This window comes from Apteryx mantelli, chromosome 2, assembly GCF_036417845.1.
Source record: "Apteryx mantelli isolate bAptMan1 chromosome 2, bAptMan1.hap1, whole genome shotgun sequence".
NCBI classification, from domain to species: domain Eukaryota; kingdom Metazoa; phylum Chordata; class Aves; order Apterygiformes; family Apterygidae; genus Apteryx; species Apteryx mantelli.
The window spans coordinates 95,177,184-95,196,863 of record NC_089979.1 but is presented as its reverse complement, the minus strand read 5'-3'; the positions used below and the strand labels follow the sequence as shown (position 1 = coordinate 95,196,863).

Here is a 19,680-nt window from a genome sequence, read left to right as displayed (position 1 = left end):
TTTATCTTGCAAACTTATACTTTCAGATTAATGTAGCTGATGATGCTATAACTCTTTGCTTTCCTATACTTTGGAACCTTCAGGTGTAAATCTGTTAGATTCCATTATGATTTCTTTTCCCTTGATCTTTAATGAGTGAGTGCATTCAGGGCTTTTTCTACTGCCAAGATTTAAGGGTTTCCAGTCTGACCAGAGAGCAGGAAGCCCAGAAAGGAGAGCCAGTGTGATTGTAGACTTAAGCACTTGAAAACCTTTATTTTTCCTTTTCCCATCTGAGACACTTTCTTTTTTATTTTCAACTTCCCTTTAGGACTGTATTTGTCTTTCTCTTTTCTTTGGCCAGAACCAAGAGAGCCCAACACGTTCTTGCTTCTCTTGGAAAACTGAGTACATCCCCAACGTTATTTTGGTGGGTATTAGGCAGCAGTACTTGATTGAAGTATTCTTTTGCTCTGGAACTGCGAGGAGGGAGGGAGCAAGGTTTTGCAGTAAACTGCATAATATTTAGCATAGCAGCTTTTGTACAGCTGGAATCTGGGCTATTGCTTGCTGCCCCCCTTGTGCAGTACAGTTCTGCCCTGTCTTTACAGCAGGCTGCATCAAGAAGGCACAGTTTATCTCCTTGCAAATAAATCTATAGCTTCATTATGCTAAGTCAATTAATTGAATGAACAGCATATTTTGGTAAATCCATGCTGTCTTCTATTTATCATGCTCTATATTTATGCAGAACGCTTTAAAAATTGTTCTGCTGGTTTAGCAGGTAACTTAAACTGGTGCCTCATATTTCCATCCCACCACCACTTAACACAAGCACTTCTTCTTGCAGGAAATCCATACTCCTGAATCTCCCCTCAATATTTCTCAGAAATAATTTCCTATCACATCAGTGTTTCTGAGGAAATGTCTTGAATTATTTTTGCTTCCTCTGTTTTGTTTTGCCTCCTGTGCTTTAAAGCAATTCTCACATTGATGACACTTGACTGTTGTTATATTCTTTAATGAAAATAAAAGCAAGGTAGCAAGTAAGAATTCAGTCCTCTTTGATAGCAATATGCCCTCTTTCTTATCATTCCTTCTTGCATGATGAGCAGTGTTCCCTCTCCTCTTCCTTCTTCTTGCTAGTACCTTTTTCTCTTGGTTCCTTTCATGGTGATTACCAAGCTTACTTACAGTAAATTTGGACTTTTCTTCAATAACTCTGCTTTTACTGGAACTTGTTTCATATCTGAACCCAAAACATCTTATGCATCAGCCCTTGGCTGGAGAAAATAGAGTCACAAGACTGTGAATGTGTAAACCCCAACACTTTTTCCCTGCATGCAAACGAAGATTAGGAGTTGCATTAGCAGTTGTAGGAAGGTCTGTGGAGTAATTATTTTGTTTCTACAAACAGAATTAGTTCCTGTCTTGCTTTACCAAGCTTATGGATGGATGAGACTGATTCTATGTTGCATTCAGGCTTATTCGATCCAGTTTAAAATAGGATTGTTTCTGTGCCTGTGTGTCCTTAATTCATGTCCAGCTTTCTAATCCAGAACTGGTGGCCAATTGTATGATTCAGTCATCCTTAATGATAAATTCGCATCAATCTGTTTTAAAGGATAGCTGTACAAATAACTTGTTACTTTTTTCCTTGTAAAGCTATCCTTTAAAATAGTCACAGGTTCATACTTCAAAATGAAAGCTGAAATTTTTCTTCTCTCTGCCCAAACCGGCAAGAGGAGAAGAGATTAAAAGCTCAGAGGCAACATGGAGGATTGTAAGCTGTGGCCTTTGATTGTGCAGACTCCAGCTCAGTGTCTTGGGTAGCTCTTGCTTTTCCTTGTTGCGCTGCAGCCTCTCTTTTTCCTTGGAAAATTGCTCCAGAGCATGTTTTCATTGCCACCTTCACCATTAGCACATCTTGCTTTCACTGAAAATGTATGTCACTGATCAGGAAGAGCTTCTGTTGAGTTTCCTGTTGAGATAACTGCTGGTTTGCTCAAGCAAGATACTAATTAGAGCAGCTGCTTCTGTTCTGCCTCCTACCGTTTTTCCACCACCCCTAGCAAATTTCTATGGATTCTTCCATGAACTCTCACTTAAGCAGATGTGGGCTATTGGGTTCCCTCCCATTAGTGTCCTGCAAGGTAGCTCTGTTTTCCCTGAGGGGACTGTGAGATTCATTTGAGTGAGCTGGCCAGTTTTGAGTCTCCATGATTTTTCTATACAGCTGACAAGGGCAAAACCTGATCTCTGTGAAGCACATTTAGCCTGAAATTCTCATTGACTTTCGGTAAAAGCTACTTAGCAAAGAGAAAGATGGAAAAGACTTGGTTTTTGGGACAGGGCAGGAGGGGTTTTGATGCTAGTCTTGTCCAATAGGTTTCATAGGATTCCATTTTTGTAGGCTGCAGCTTGAAAAAGCATATTCTTTTTTTCTCACTTTTCAGGGTTTCTTTTCCTCCTTTTCGTTCTTCACTTTTATCAATATTACAGTTGAGTTCTGTCAACATATTATATTGTTTCATTTAGTCTGTCTACTTGTTTCGTCTAGTTTCTTTATTCTTCCTAAAAATTGCCCCACATACGTCTTGTGCCAAATTAGGGCCTTTACCATGAAGGTAGACTTTCAGAGAGGGCCACTAATATCTTACCCAGTAAAGTGGAGAATATCCATTCTGTTTCTTCTCTTGCCACAGGAATCCAAGCCATTTTCAAATCCAGGCACCACCGCACCTCTGCCTTCCCACCAGCTGTTTCTCAGCTACCATCCACACTGCTTCACTCATTCACAAAACAGGCAGGATCTCAGAGGAGCTCTTTTGTATAGTTATGCTCTTTAGGTTTCATTTTAGACTTCAGAAAGTAGTGCCTTCTGAGTTGCTGAAATAGCAGTGATGTCACTGATGAATGTGTTTCTGTCCTGCTGTCATTGTAATGTTCTCCAGGCCTTACATTTATATCTTGATCTTTCACATTTTCATGGATTACTGAGCTCTTTATGCCACATCTCGGACTCTTTATTTATCTGAAAAATGACTAGACTTGTCAAAATATATATTCCATGAAACATTCCTTTTCTTTTCAGGTGTGAATCAGGATATACTGGACAGCACTGTGAAAAGACAGACTTTAGCATTCTTTATGTTGTCCCAAGTAGACAAAAGCTTACGCATGTCCTTATTGCAGCAATAATTGGAGCTGTACAGATTGCCATTATAGTTGCAATTGTCATGTGCATAACAAGGTAGGTAAATACAAAACCAGTGTAAAATTACACATTGTATGTATATATATCTTTTAAGTACTTAAATATTTGACCTTCCTGAAGTTTTATGTGCTTTAACATATATTTAGAAATACCCAGATCAAATATATCTAATGGCTGAGTAGAATGATTATGCAACATCATATTGCCAGTTTATGTCACACAACATACATTCATTTAAATTCTCAAATCACTAGTGATCACTCTGAATCACCAAACCAAATACCTAGCAGAACAGATCAACCTTGTAGCATATCTAAAAGGTCAGCTAATGTTTTAGACCTTCACTGGAGAAATTCAAGCATTGATATCACATAGAAGATATGATTCCACTCCCGTCCCTGCCATTGAAACTAGAGACTTGTCAAGTTGCTGTTCTCAAAGGAAAACTTTATAGGTTCATGAAGCATTTCCATCCTACATTTGGGCATCCATGCCACACTTTACCTCTGCTCTTCAACTCTTCCTTTGCTTCTTTCACTTTTTAAGTTTCACTTATAGTCTCAGAGCTTTCTGCTACTGCATTAGTGCACAGCTTTCCAAGCTCAGTGTTGCTGAGTGACACCCATATGAATGAACAATATAGGCATCCTTCCCTATCTCTCTTGTAAGGTTCAATGTAGCAGGTATACTTAAACAAATCTAATGCTTCCTGCACATATAAAAGACATGTTTAGCTCATGGAATTAAGGTCATCCCTTTTTTTACCCAATACCCTGCTGGTCCAAACACTTATGTGGCAGGTCAGGCAGCCTCCTCTTTCGTCCTCCCCTCAACAACTCCCTATACAGTGGGCAGGCTGTCTTGGTGCCTCCCAGCAGAACTGCTCCATCTTGCATTGCCTGCTCTCTGAAGTACTGAGTAAGTCCATTTCCATTCAGAATTGCTGGCTTTCATAAATCCTTTCTTAGTCATGTAACCATCCCCAAGAAAGGGAAAGTCTGAGTCTCCCACAAAGTCTGCAAGGTGGGCTCTGTGTTGTTAGTGCCAGTAAGTAGCAGGGCACCTGAAGGTCATGTGCTGCAAAGACTGAATGAAAGCATCTAGTCCCCTGGCCTTGATCCAGCAACAGTCCTACCATGCACTGAGTTTTAGGTGTAAAAAGTAAAGCCAGTGCACTCACTCAAGCAGTATGTGTTTTGCTGGATCAAGGTTGAAGTACCTAGCACCTTGCTGCTTTCAGTCTCAAATCCAAGCAGCCCTCCCTTCAGGGTAATGTTGGCTCCCACAGGTGACCCAGGTGTCAGTCTGGTACCAAACAGCAGGAGCATTCCCCCAGTCAGCACAGCTGAAATACTCTTTCTTATGTTAAGTATAGAAAATAAAGTCAATTTACAATTGCTCATTTAAATGTTATATGGCATATGTAAAAATCCCTTCTTTTTCTTTTTCCTTTTTTTAAACAGAAGATGCCCCCAAAACAACAGAGGACGTCGGCAGAAGCAAAATCTAGGCCATTTTACTTCAGATACATCATCCAGAATGGTTTAACTTAGTGATTTTTATACCTACATTGACCATGTGATGTACATTTTTATTATATCTTTTTTTAAAGAATGGAAATATTTATTTCAGAGGCCTTATTTTTGAACATTTTTAGTGTAACAATGTTGGTCTGTATTCTGAAAACATCAGCTCTAACAGCTATGGACTGTTTTAGTAACTTTACTTTTATGTTTTTGAATACAGTAGTTCATTTTCTGTATCTGTATCACATGGTTATATAATAGACTTGTGCTTTACTTGTGGAATGTAATATTTTTGGGAACACAGACTTATTTCACCAATGGTTGTAGATTAAAAAGCAAAACAACAAAAGGTCCACATTACCTAGCAAACAAGGCATGAACTAAAGGCAAAAATGTTTACAGCTTACTTTTCTTATGAGAAACTAGAAAACACTGTGTTTAAATACCGTAGATATTTAAATGTTTTTGGAAGTTAGTTACTGATTTTTTTAGACACTGCCTATTGCATGAACTGTGAAGCTGTGTGCTGTGTGTAGTTGTAACATATTTATAAAATGTATGGGCTGGGTCTAAGCACTACCATCTTCATAAATAATTCCAACAATTTATTTTTAAAGAGGAAAATTATAAATTTCATAATTTGGGAAATTACCTGGTAGAGCAGATGGCACAGGTCCAAAAGAAGTAGGTCTTAGTAGATTTAGGTATTGTAAAATTGGTGTTGAGTAACTGAATTCAAATAATTGGAATAAAGCCTACTTTATCACTGTTGAAGCTGTTTTAATACTTCTTAAACTTTTTTAAAGAGAATACATGTTTTAACACCTACAATACAGATTATATAGTGTTTTACTAGCTCTCTTGTGTATTTTCAAGAGCTAAGAATGTCCACCCAAATTAGTCTGCTGGTCATAGCTATATTAATAGACTGTTAGTTGTTGTTTGAAAGATCCAGAGATAAAATGTGAATAGGATGTGTTCAGATGTTTAACATGTAGTTTAGGCTTTCCAAATTCTGCATGTAGGATTTAATAATTTGTTCAATAAAAAATGCTTTCAACATTTTGAACCGGAAAAGCATGTCACAATACAATGTTTTCACCATATTTCCTCTGTTTTAGTGTGTTTATTTGTTACCTGATGTGGTAATTGTAACAATCTGAAGATCCGGAATTATTTTGATTGAAAAACAGCTGTGTTTACTTTCCTGAGCACTATCTGAATCCCCCGCAGAGGAAAACACTTCAGTAACATGAAAACAGAAGTAGATCTTTTAGAATATGCCAGTTTGCTTTCCTGCCTAATTGATAAGTTACTTAACTTTCCTGGATTAACACTAACAACTTAATCAGTACAGAAGCATGACCCTTTAAATATGTGTTCCTTTCCAGACACTGCTTTCTAATTTTAGAGGTTTCATATTGCTGAAAGTAGCTGAACAATCACGTGTGGATATTTTGTAGTCATAAATATTTGACCAACCTCCAGGAGCGGAGTTGCACACCCTACTTTGAGCACCAGTGAAGCCAGCTGTCAGGCTGACTTCTTGCAGTAAGTAAGTGCCAGAATTGTTCTGATAGGATTTGAACTGCTGTTGTGGGTAACATTTAAACTTCAGCTCCTGAAGACCTGACTGAAGGGAGGCAAAATGGATCACCATGAAATTACATTGGGGGCTGACAAAATCCACCAAAATCGTCTGTCAAGTGTCACAGAGGATGAAGAAGAACAAGATGCAGCTTATACAATTGTGACAGTCCTGGATAAAGTGGCCAACATTGTGGACAGTGTGCAGGCAAGCCAGAAAAGAATAGAAGAGCGACACAGAGAGATGGAAAATGCAATCAAGACCATACAGATTGATATTTTAAAGCTTGCCCAAGCTCATGGCAATACAGGTTATACAGTTAACAAGTTGCTTGAGAAAACCCACAAAGTTAGTTCCACTGTTAAAGAAGTAAGGGCACGTGTGGAAAGGCAGAGTGCGAATGTACAGAAGGTTGAAGCAAAACAAGAGGAGATGCTGAGAAAAAACAAATTTCGGGTTGTAATCTACCAGGTAACCCTGAATCTAATTTATTGTAACAATGTAATTTTGTCACCTCCTTGATAGCTGTTGATAAATGTGGATTAATGAATCAAATGATAGTCTGTCCAACATGGGAGCTGTTTTATACTTTCTTTCACATTGATTTCTGCTTCTTAGTGTCTTTCAGCATACAGCTACTGGTGTCAGTACACACAGTCTATTATTAGTGTTGGTGGGTTTCTCAGCCAGTAGTGTAAGATTAACTGCAGATCAGCAAGGACTATTTGTTGCCTCTCTGAAAGGTAATGTGAGGCAGGCACTGTAAATCTTGTCATACAAACCATGCCTGACATTCATGTCTGTTATTTTTTTCACCATATTAGGTAGAAGTCCAAACAGCAAAAGTGTTTGTAGGCTCCCTGAAACACAGACTTTCTTTTAACACTAATTTTAAAATATATGGTTAAAATATACTTGCAGCATTACCCAGGCTCTTTGTAATGCTGACAACTTTCTTTTCATTATCTCAATTTATAGCAGTAAATGTACAAACTAAAGCTCAGACTCACAAGCCCTTCACTACACCAACAGTCCTTATGCATGTTGTACTTTGGAAATAACTTAACACAGCATTAGTCTCCCAATCAAATTTGGCAAGCAAAATATATATTTTCTTTCATTAGCTTTATTCTAGGATGTCCTTTATTCTTATAAAAGTTTGTATTTGAAGAGACATTTCATGAAATGACATTGTCTTGCCTACATCCAAACAAATAGACAGTTATCTGTGTGCCGATCATGGGATTTTTCACATGCTAGTGCTGCAAAACTTATTTGTTTAATGATCTGATCCTGCATTTGCTTCCTAATTCTCCAAGAAGTCGGGAGAAAGGAAGTGTTTAACTGCTTTCTGGAATCATAGTTTCTCCTTCAAACCAGTGAGTCCCCAAGGCTTCATTCAAATGAGTCCTATTCATCACTGGGCATTCTTGAAATTATCAGCCCTTCTGAGCAATGTAGTATGCCCTCGTTGTCTAGTCTTAGATCCTAATCTTGCAACTTTGTACATATATAACATTACTCGCATGAATAGATCTGTGTTTTTTTACTGAGAATATTTGCCAGTGTATACAGCTGACAAGTTCCTAGGCATAATTTAGCTTTCTTAACTACTTCATTTGCTGGTAACGGGAGGAAACAGCTGAAGAAAAAAAAAAAAGTAAAAACTGAAGGTAGAAATGTTACCTCTTTAATGTTATGTTAGTAACATATGTAGTCAAATTCTGCCTCCCAGCTTTTCTGAATGACTTTTTATGGATGTTCAGGAGAAAGTACAGGTAGAATTTGGCCCATTATTACAATTTTTGCAAGTTGCACCATCATGATAGAATGGAAAACAGGTGCTTTTGCTTTTTCCTTGTAAATCATTTCCCAGCTAAAGGAAATAAATATTTCTGACTCCCCTGGTTATTAGCATAATGCCATTTCATTGTTGTGTCTTTTCCATAATGATTACAGTAGAGTCAGTGCTTTGAAAATGTTTGTTCTTAAGAAAGTATTCATAACATAATGCCAGTTTTTCTCCTAGCAAGACCTGTGTTATCACTCTTTTAAAAATGTAGTAAAATGTTGTGGAAATGAATTTACACACTATAAAGAATGACTATTGCTATTTGTAGTTACTTCTTACAAAAGGTAGCTTTCATGATGCATACTTTCTCTAAAAATTACCTTCAGCAGGAGTTTCTGTACTCTCTGCTGGTTTTGTCAGACAAGAATGACCTGCATCCTGTTCCATATATTTAATTCTTAGGTGGTACTTTTCAGAAATGGAAGCAGCATTTTGGATTTCTCTCTTTCTAGCTTCCTCTTCTATGATAGTTGAGAACCACATGAGAGAATGAATGGCGTCCTCTTTAACTTTCATCCCTTTCATAGAGGAGACTGGAGAACCTTCTCCCTCATCTCATTTTCAAGGGGGAAGCACAGAGGAGGAGCAATCTGCTGCTGCCCATAGAAAATAACATTAAATATCTTGCTGGTAGATAATAATCACACTGCTCCATGAGAACTGGCGCATACTATGTAGCCAAGAGTATATTGAAGCTTTAATGTACAGATACTCAGGCAAGTCTCTTTCACATGAGTGTAGTAATTTCTAAACTATTGATTAGTGTAAACATGTTGTTGGAGTGCCAATTCTTGAATGACTGAGACTTGGCTGCGATGAGGAGAAGTCTGTTAACAACTACTGAATCAATATGTTGTGCACCTACTCTCTTCACTAGATTTTACAATTCAGCATAACCAAGTTGTTTGCTTGGTGGTCGTGTGTCACAGCTCATCTGCAGCAAGATTTTTCTGATGAACCAGGTGGGACATTGTGATAGAGCCAATGACCTGTGTGGAGCCAATGGAGAATACTTAGGTGGGTCATTGCATGTGAGTTTTAGTTTTGAACCTTTTGCCAGAACATCAGCATACAAGGAGAAAGGGAACACCAATTAAAGCCTAATGATTTTTTTTTAAGTGGATATCATTGATAGAGGGAATAGGCAGATTAAAAAGGATCATTGGCTGGAGGAGTTTGTCCCAGGAGACCTCATCCATAATGAAAGGCGTTGGCAATATCCTTCCATTAAATAGATAAAATGATCATCCTTGACCATAATGATTTAGGGAAATAGAGATCATTCATTTCTAAAAGGCCACGTAGTTGAGGAAAAGATTTGGTCACAGGATGCTTTCCTCCCCAGGCTGATTGCATGATTAAAAATGCCAAGTTACTTCAGACTTTCTAGAGAGGTCATTGACCCTGAAGTGCTATGTGCCCTAAGAGTATAGCAGGGAACACGAAGTACTGTATAGGTTGTACAGGTCACTGTTCAGTTCTGTTCAGGTTATTCTGAATAACCAGCTGTGGGAACTGTCATTTCTCTGCAGTCAAAGAGCAGCTAACAATTTAACTCATTCTGACTAAATTATTCAGAAATTAAAGGAAATTTTTCTTTTTAATACTGAAAGAACTTGTTTCATTTGCTTTTCTGCATGTTCTGCAAGCCCCTCTTTGAATGTGAGTGTGCAGTCATCAGGAAGTCCCTGTTAGGTTACTGGGATTTTTTTTTTTTTTGTAGTGTTACTATACATATGCATCATAAACTAGTAAAAAATTCCTTTGAAGGGACACATGCATTTATTGCATTACTGTTTGACATTTAAAACTAGTGGACAGTCACAGCAGACATGTCAGAAACTGAGTAAGGTTAGGGCTTGACTAGTCTACAGCACAGTTTTTGTTTTCCCCTCTGTTCCACCACATGCATAGTGAGGCACTAATAGAAGAAGCCTTGCATTTGTGACTCAAGTATAAAGAAATAAAAATAAAAGTGTGCTGTGCTATATCCTGACCACTGCCCTTCTGCAGCTTGAAGATTTATACTGTAAAAATGCTGAGATTGAGATTGGGACAATAATCTGAAAATAGTCACATCTGAAGTGAAAGTCAGAATTTAATGAGCTGAAGATACAAGGTTCCAAAAATGAATTCCAAAAGACCTGACATAAGAACACACCATCCTTTGGCAAAGAGTTTTAATTATAGCTATTCTGAGAAAAAACTGTGAGAGTAACTGTGATCTGAAAGACAGCAAATGCAATGCATTTGATTTTTAAAAGACAGAGGAATTTATCTGAACAATTACCATTCATCTGATATCACTAGTACATAGGAATGATAGGCTTGGAATGGGTTATAGCAATGTTCTGAAGAACAGAATCATTAGCACCATGGAGTTAAATAGTTTACTAAGAACAAATTTTACTAGGTAACTCATTTTTGATTATTTTTTCTATACCACAGAAACATGATAGATCTTACTTTTTTTGAATTTTATGTATGTGATAGCTTACCTCATAAATATTCTGGATAAAGAGCAAATGACAATAGGCTGTGCTGAAATGGGAAGTGAGATTTGTGACAGGATATGACAAGCAAAAGGGATTGCTTTTAAAACCAACTTTGTCAACCATATGATATTTTCATTAATGATGTTGGCACAGAAGAAGATGGATGTTAAGAAAATATGCTCAAAATGAAGAGCTGTTAGTCCAGAGAAGGAAATATAGACAAGAAAGTGAATCATTTTTAGAGCTGGAGTAATGGAAATTTAAGCGTACACAGTGGCAGATCCTGTACTTAGCAGAAACTCTTTTTGTTAGTATGTCTTCTGAGGCCTCATGATTTGTAAAGCACAAAAAAGGGTATATTAATTGCTCACACGCTGACTGAGAGTTCACTTGGCGTGGCTCTTAAATATATGAAAGACAGTCTTGCAAGATATTTCCAGAAGTGATAGAGAGGTATCCAGTACCCTTGTACAAAACACCTTTTGGAACCCATCTGAAATATGATGTACTGCTCTGATCACCCATGTTCAAGTAAGGTGAATTTAAACTGAATAGGTTTGGAAAAGGGCTACCAAGATGATCAGAGGAATGGGAAGCCCTGTCAAATGACAGGAAACCAGGAGGACTTAGTTTGGTTTAGTCCTGCAAAAGGGACTGAAAGGGGTTGTGGTTAGCATTTATAAGTAGACTGGGGCAGGGATGAAGAGAACAGTAAAGAACTTTGGCAAAAGATGAAATGGGTATAAACTGTCCATGAAATAATTCAGGTAAGAAACCAGAAATGGATTCTTAGTCCTAGAGGTACACAGGTCTGGATAAAGCCTTCTGCTAGAACCCATGGGCAAAGATAAACCTAAATTGCTATTAAAATGCACTTTGAGAACTTAATGAAAAGTCAGAATAATCCTATTTCTCTCCTATTTGAGCAGATTTTGGCTTGATGGCAGAGATTTTGAAGTGACATATTTGCAGAAAAATGAAGGGAACACTTGAGATTTACAAAGCTTCACTCTTACCTGTTAGAATAAGTACTGAATGACTTGTAATTGGTTATTCATCAGCTGTTTGGGATTGATTTAGAAAGTAATTACAAGATGTTTTACTGTTTTACCTTGGATGCTGGTTTCCATAACAAATCATTCATTTAAAATGCAAATTCCTGGGATTTTTTTTTTTTAACATCGCCTTGATACAGTTTCCTGCTTACATGCTCCCAGTCATTTGCATCACAGTTGTCATAGACACCACAGCATCAGCAAATCAGACACTGTGTGGCCTATTACCAATTTGCTGTTTTGCACACTGTTTCAGAATTATCAGGTGTTTATGAATCCCATCTGTTCTTATGATAATCATCACCTATATATTCCTCTCACACATCCCAAGGCTGAAGATCATCTTCCATGACCTTTGAACAGTGCAACACAATGACATCTGTCTCTCATCTCTACTTTTGGTGTGAGCAATTTCTCTAGGAACATTTTGATTCTTGGTTAATACATATGTATATGTGTATATGTATGTGTGTATGTATATGTATTTTTCAAGTAAATTTTACACTTGAAGGTGCCATAATAATTATTTATTTGTTTGTTTTGTTTCATTTTCTCTGCTATGGTTTTCTATATTTAAAAAATTTGTATTGTTCTTAAGTTTTAATTGAAATTAGATAATAGTTGGAAGTTGATAATAATCTTTATTAAAGGATGTCAGAATTATACTTTGAAGCTATTTGCAAAGAGAATGAGAAACTACTTTATAGAATTTCTAGCATACATTTACTTTACACATAAGACAATGTCTTCTATTTTCCTCTCCCTGCCTACTCTACAAACTCAGTTTGGGCTTTGAAATACATACCCAGAATCCATGTTCCAAAAAAAAGGATAGGCTTAGGACAAGGCCACAGCCATTAAAATGCCTTTATATCCCTTTTTGATTTTTAAATGGATATTATATTAAAATTATTACTAAAATAATCAGCAAACATGTTAACATACACCACCTACGCACTGGTGTACAGTGACGTTATACCACTGCTTTGTCTAGCAAATCCAGTGGACTCTAAATTAACAACACATCCTTTTAGAAAGAATATTACCACTGCTGCTATTATTTATCGATCCCATCTGTGCTTACAAAGATACAGAATGGAGCTTTAATTATCTAGTCTTTGGAGGAACTTTTTAAATAACCTTTTTTCCTCTGCACAGCCTCACTGACCTAGCCAAAGGCATGACATTCCTCTTCCAGGAGCTTCCTGAATTATTCACTCTTCGTTTCAGCAATGAGGGAGAAAGGTGCTACTAGAACCAACCTTATCTTTGCCAGAAGACAACTATAACAAAGTACATGAGACATCTCTGAACAATTTGCTCCGCCATTTCCCGTCTTTCCTTGCCCAATGATGAGAAGAAAATGACTGTGAAGGCACAGTTATCATGTATTTTTTTCCCTTGCAGTTTTCAATTATCTGAGCATTGACACCTTAAGATTCTCAATGTTGATTATGGGTATTCTCACATTTAAAATTATCTATTATTTTTAATTTTTTTGTGAGTTGAAAAACAGTCTGCATCTTATGCTTTGTGTAGTTTAAGGATCAGGTGCATTAGCCTCCTTCTATAAACACCTTGTCATGAGAAAAATTCTACTGCTGTGGCTCCTTCCTTGAGCCCAGGAAAATGACAATAGTGCCCATAATCTTGTCAGCACCTTCACATGTGGATGCAGAAAAGCCAGAATTTTGGCAGCCAATGAAAAGCTTGCACTGAAAAAGGCCCATGTGAAGGACAGACTACAGCCCTCTGAAAAATTTCTAATCATGAATTAAATTGAAATGGGAGCAGAGGGAGCAAATGACAGTGATGCAGTCACATTTCCTTGGGAAAATGGCCCTAGGGTTAGAAACATTTGAGTTTGAATATTCATTGTCCCTAGAGCCCTCAGTTCAAATCAATGTAGTGCTGGCCTTCCTTCTCAAAGCTGAGGTTTAGTCATGTGTTTACTTTGTATTTTTCAGCCAGGCCCTTAAAAACTTGGCTAGGCATATTTTAAAAGTTTAATACTCAAAAATTAGGAAAGGCGAAGTTTGGTTTTAAAATGCATTCTTAGCATACTTACTGTGCCAAGAGCAGTAGCAAGCAGTCCTGAATTGTATGACTGTTGTATTATGACATTGTACCATTAGTTTTGTTTGTTAAAGTTGTTTCTTAAGCAATGGCTCTAACCAAATTCCTTACAGCTTTGTGTCCTCTTTATTTCTCTTTCTGCTCATCTGAACTCAAAATAGACCCAAGCCTTTCAAAGCAAAACAATTTTTGTTTCTCCTCCTCCAAAAAAAGTCAGGAAACGAGTGACACAAATGGTTGGTATGGAGGTGGTGTTGGGTTTGTACCAAAAAAAAAAAAAAAAAAAAGTGTAGCATACATGCTCACATTATCCATCTCCATTTTTCTTACCCCAGAATCTGGTGTCCAGATTTCTCCCTTACTATTTTAATCCCTTCAGTCCTTCCCTTGGTACTGCATAACCTGAAGTCTTTCTCTTCCCAGACCTCATTTCTTTCCACACACATGCCTCCTTCCAAAATATTTCCAGTTTCAGCAACATAACACCTAATTTACTTCTTCCCCAGCCCCCTCCCCTTCCCCTTCATAATAACCTCACCCTCTTGCAGAAGCCCTATCACCTGGAGAAAACATGCTATATAGTCCAGCTTTCCAAGCAAATTACAAGATCTGATAGCATATTTGTTATGCATAATGTCAACTGGGAAGGCAAACAAATGATTCATAACACAACTAGTTCCTCAGCAGAGAGTGAGTTTGTTTGTGTTCAAGATCTCCAGCTCCATTCTCAAATTGGTAGAAAAAATGTTTGAGAGTTTTAGCAGAGGTTGAGCAGTGGTAAGACTCAAGAAGCTTGATAATGTGAGCATGTAGGCTACATCTTTTTGTACAAAAAAATAACACAACCCCCAAATGAACCAGTTATCTCACTCATTTCCTGAACTTTTTCTGGAGGAGGAGAAAAAAAATAATAATTGCTTTGCCTTGAAAGGTTTAAACCTATTTTGAGTTTGCTGTCTGCTGGACTAAGTTTTCAGGAGATCATATCAGCATAACAGGAACAGTGTGAGCACCCTCTGCAGGGTGCTCCATCCAGGAGGAATGATGAAAGGGAAGGGGAACGTTCAGCTTCCACAGCTTTGTTCCTACGTTTTTGGTTCTGGTAGGTGCATGCCTTTGTTTTTGCAGGTAGGCAAGGCAAACAGAATAGCTAACCATTGTATTAACCAACATACAGACCACATGACTGCATAACCCTCTTTCCTCAGGAAATCAGGTTTAAAAAAAAAAATCTGTTTGGCATGACCTTTTACTGTGAAATAATCTCCTGACCTCATTTTATTTGAACACTGACAAATTCAGCTAAGATATCCTCCCTTCCCTCCAGAGAAGTGGTGGTGGCAGATATGAGCCCTTTCTGGCAAAATGCTTATGTAGAATTTTAAGTAAATTTTACAAGAAGTGCCACCTATTACTCAATTCCTTCTAACCCTCCCACCAGCTGGGACTGCCCAGTCCTGCTGTTTTCAGTCCTATCTGCTTTCAAGTTAGAGGAATGCTGTCACCTGGTTTAGGGCTTTGTCCTGTGCAACTGAAATCAGTAGGTGGTTTGTCTTTGGTTTTAGTGAGACTATAAACAAGCCGGTAGCTATATGCTTCAGCTCCATGAATTCCCCACCTAGTGCTAACAAGTAGTGCCCTGGCTTTAGGAAGGATGAGCTTCTATCTTCTCTCTACCCCACTGATATCTACTGATAAGAAAATGTTTGGGGGGAGGGGGAAGGGCCAGAAAGGAAGGTCTCCTACTGAGACTAATTATTGTATTTTTATTATGGCATACTAGCCAGGTTCACTAATATTTTCCACTTTGGTAACATCTTCCATCCAGGAATCTTGAGAAGAGATACAAACTTTTAAGCTAATTTTTAGCCTTACTACATTTGTTTCTGCAGAAACCAAGGAAAAAGAGAAAATCAGAGATTTGGCAAAGATCATTCTCAGAGTCTCTAGCAGAATGAAAATGTTCCTCAAGACCTGCAGCTCTAAATTCTGAGCATTGTCTAGAAGACCTTCATCTCATATGTTATAGTTCATAAGTCTTTATTCTAATACAAGCATATGAAAGTTAAAACTCTCCCTTCTTCAGCTAATAGACTGTAAAGCTAGATATATAAAAGAGCTGGCAATCAGACAAAAAGTACAGATGAATATGCTCTTTTCTTCCAAAGACAGACACAACCTAAATATTGCCTAGAAAACAGTCTCTCTACTTCCTCTCTTTTTTGAAAGTATTGTATGCATTCCTGTATGCACTGAAATTTCAGAGTAGTTATTATGGAAATATTTTTGTTACAATTTACAGCTGAAGGAGCAGGCTATAATTTACAAACTTTGAGGAATTATTATCCAGCTGTGTTTTGGTTCATTTGCAGAAAAGAAGGGATTATGTTTATATATAAAAGCCTTTATATAATTAATGTTAATTTGCACATGTTAATGAAGATGATTATTAACAAAGTGTTGTAGTTTTGTTCCTGCTGATTTTGACAGAGGAGTTAAATAACATTCTGCTGTAATCAATGCAACTAATTTGCCCCTAATTTTTCTAAGCATTAACAACTACTTTACCAGAGGATTTTTAATGAGGCCAAAACACGATGATAGACTCTTAAGTGGGCTTTAGCTGCCAAATGGCTTAATGCATTTTATTTTACATATTACTAGTATTCTGTAAAATAAAATTAAACATGACCTGCTACTGATGAGTCATCATGAAAAATGACAGATGCCTTCCTGTAGGGAAGTCAGTTCACAATAAAACATACAGTAAGACCAATGTATTCTTCATGGGTTCACAACTTCTAATATCTCTCCTATTCTCTGTATTAAGTGATTAATACTAAGGCTAGAGCCCAAGCACTGACAGGTCCCAGAAATCAGCTGAAGCAGTTTTGACAAATGGGAAACAACTCACAAAAAGTTTTATGCATTGTATGCATCTGCACCTGAACAGCTGGTCCTCTTGGCAGAGAAGCATCTGCGTGAGCATGGGCTGGCTCACTGACTCTGACCACAAACTTATAATATCTATGCAGACAACAGTCTTCAGATCAGGGGATTAATTCTCTTAAGAGATTCTCTCTGTTCAGATAGATCATAATATTGAATCCTTTCATTACCACAAGCTTTCTTCCTTTTTTTTTAATTATAAATATATAATACTGCCTACTCATATAGGCCACCAACAAACTGATCAAGAAAGGTTCTTGGTCTAGGCCATGCATACGTTTCTAAATGGAACAAGTAAAGTTCACCTCAGGCACCAGTTCAGGTGCAGAGTAAATTGTATGGCATTAGGTTTACTGGATGACATCTCATTCCTTTACTGACTTTGACCCCCTGTTGAGCCAACAAATATAAGATAATATTTTGGGGCCCATCCCCTTTTGGGCAGCAACAGAAATGTTTGCTAAGTTCAAGTTAGTTAAAAATGTGCAGCTGTCTTAATGACATCAAAAGGAAGAAGCCACAGGTATCACTAAGGCACTCATTTGTAGAGTGTACTGCTGATATAAGCATAAAAGCCTATTTTGTCCTACAGGATGTTTACTATTATTGATGAGAAATAAGGGATGTAGATCCAATCTCAGAATAGCAGATCAGCTTCAAAAAAACATACACTGGACGCATCTGCTCTGAAAACCATTAGGAGACAGTAAACATTGGACCGTGGCATTCATTATTTACAGGTAGAAATATAGTGAAAATAAATCTTTATTTAGGTATAATGTTTTTACAAAATTTTTCAAAGGTTTCTTCCAGCTGTTTGTATTCAGTATAGATCACATATGATGGTACAAGCCTACTTTGCTTTGTTGCAATATTATACTTCAGCTGTCAGTATTAATTAACTACAAGCCAACAAACAAAATGCTTGAATCACCATCTTTTTAAAATACATTTGCAGGAAGATGACTCTGTGCTTTCATTCACAGGAGGAAACCGAGTGTCCTTCATCTCTCTCTGTTATCAAAGAGAGGACAAGAGGTGAAAATCTAGAGGATGATTTCTTCCCACCTGATGATCTGTCTTCTGATGAAGAATATTATATTGAAGAAAGCAAAGCAACCCATTTCAAGAAATCAGGCATGAGGCGCATAAATTATATCAAAAAGGCATTTTCAAGGGAAAATATCCAAAAGACAAGACAAAATTTTGGAAAGAAAGTAAACAGACTTCGAACTAGAATAGTGACCCCTGAAAGGAGAGAGAGGATCAGGCAGTCAGGAGAGAGACTGAAGCAATCTGGGATAAGGTTCAAGAAAACCATTTCACAAGTTGCCCCAATGAGGGAGACATTCAAAATCCATAAAAAAAATAAAGAACGAACAGTAGCTGAAGGTCAGGAGGGAATTCAGGAAGGTGGTGTGCACGTAGCTTCTGCGACTGCAGCAGCAGAGCCCTTCACTGAAGAGATCTCTTACACAGGAGTGACTACTAAGATAAAGAAAGACAAGATCAGTGAAACAAAAGGTGATTCTGAGTCAGCTGAAAAAGGAGAGGCAATCCCAGAAATCAGTTTTAAACAGGAAGGAAAAGAAGGAGGAGGAGGAGGAGATAATATCCCCCTACTAGACTTAAAGCAATCAGCATAAGAAATAAATTAACATACGTACCACACTATCCATACTGAACAAGAGAGAACACAGTACAGATTCACTCAGTTTTAGAAAAATGTGTGAATCTTTGTTATTTCAGAAAATATGTATGTGTTCTTCTATCATTTACATGTGTGTCTGTAGTGTTCTCTTCCTGACAAAAAGACAAGAAGTCATGCAAATTTAAGAAAGGGGCTCCCTTTCTCTCTTGATGTGCACCAATAGCTATCATTATCCCAAATGGAAGTTATGATTGCACATCAAAGGGAGATGGAAGCCTGCTGTACTTTTAAGATTGATTTAGTATTCACTTAACAGCCTAATTATTCTCTTTAGTTTTATGTGCAACAGTATAAAAACATTTTCCATTATCTTATACCAAACCCTCTAAACAGAAAACAAACAATAACCAAGGTATTACTTCATATTAGCAGAAGGAAGAACTACAAAAGGTGTCCATGCAGCTATAAAAATCTTTTCTTTCATGGGCCCTCACTGAAACAGCAGTAGAAGGAAATTTTTGCTTTATCCAGGGTGTGACAAAATGCAGCAGGAACAATAGATTTCTGAGGAAATAGTGTTTTTTCTCAGTGGAAAAGAGAAGCGCCTGAATTGAATAAAGACTATTTCCAGAGTTCTGAAAGAGGAAGGAATGATGGGGTTTAGCAATGCATTTTTCTGCTCTTATGGAACAAGATTAAACAAGCAGAAGACAAGTTAAATATGGAATAGCAGGAGAAAAAGAGAATTAGAACATGTTCATGTTTTGGAAAGACCAGAACGCAATTGTGAGAAAGGCAGGGATATTGTTAAGCAATTTAATAGTAATGTTAAGGCCTAGCTGATTAGAAAATGGTTAAGCATGTTTGTACTAGAAAGTTCTGGAACCCATTGGGCTATCACCACATGGCTTGTTTATCTGTAACCTCAAGGAAAGAAGAAAGCTAATCCCACCCAGAGACAGTGAAGATACCCAATGGAGAGTGAGAAGACCTCAGATCTGATATTTCTATTGGATCAGACGATCATATGAGGGATGGGTAACTGAGACTGTAGGGGTATAAATATCCAGGGAATTTTCCATGGGGGGGGGGGGGGGTCCTGAGGCACCCAGCTCGAGCTGTTACTTAAATAAAGCATTAAACAGGGAATTCTCAACTCAGCGTGTTAAGACTCTTGGAGACCCAGTGAGTATATGATATTTTCGTAACAGTTTTGGCGACTCTGGTGGGACTCCGGGAATTTGTTGCGGGATTCATGGGCTTATGGAAGATGAGGCATTCCAAAGCTGGCT

The 19,680-nt window shown here is 37.6% G+C and overlaps 2 protein-coding genes across 4 annotated transcripts in view; both read left to right on the top strand.

The window, feature by feature from the left end:
- Window positions 1-5,938, top strand: part of TMEFF1 (transmembrane protein with EGF like and two follistatin like domains 1) — a 135,173-nt gene extending 129,235 nt beyond the window's left edge. Inside the window, exons 9-10 of one of the 3 annotated variants that reach the window (XM_067292417.1) lie at window positions 3,074-3,232; window positions 4,660-5,935. In XM_067292417.1, coding sequence (XP_067148518.1) covers window positions 3,074-3,232; window positions 4,660-4,744 — 244 coding nt within the window. In that variant the 3' untranslated portion in view covers window positions 4,745-5,935. Of the gene's footprint in view, window positions 1-3,073; window positions 3,233-4,659 lie in introns of all 3 variants that reach the window. The other 2 variants (XM_067292419.1, XM_067292418.1) reach the window with 2 other exon arrangements.
- Window positions 5,939-6,197: 259 nt separating this feature from the next.
- CAVIN4 (caveolae associated protein 4) lies at window positions 6,198-18,386 on the top strand. Its single transcript, XM_013957723.1, has 2 exons — window positions 6,198-6,781; window positions 17,724-18,386. Exons 1-2 carry the CDS (start codon window positions 6,371-6,373, stop codon window positions 18,381-18,383), a joined length of 1,071 nt encoding a protein of 356 aa, XP_013813177.1. The 5' UTR covers window positions 6,198-6,370; the 3' UTR covers window positions 18,384-18,386.
- Window positions 18,387-19,680: the final 1,294 nt, after the last annotated feature.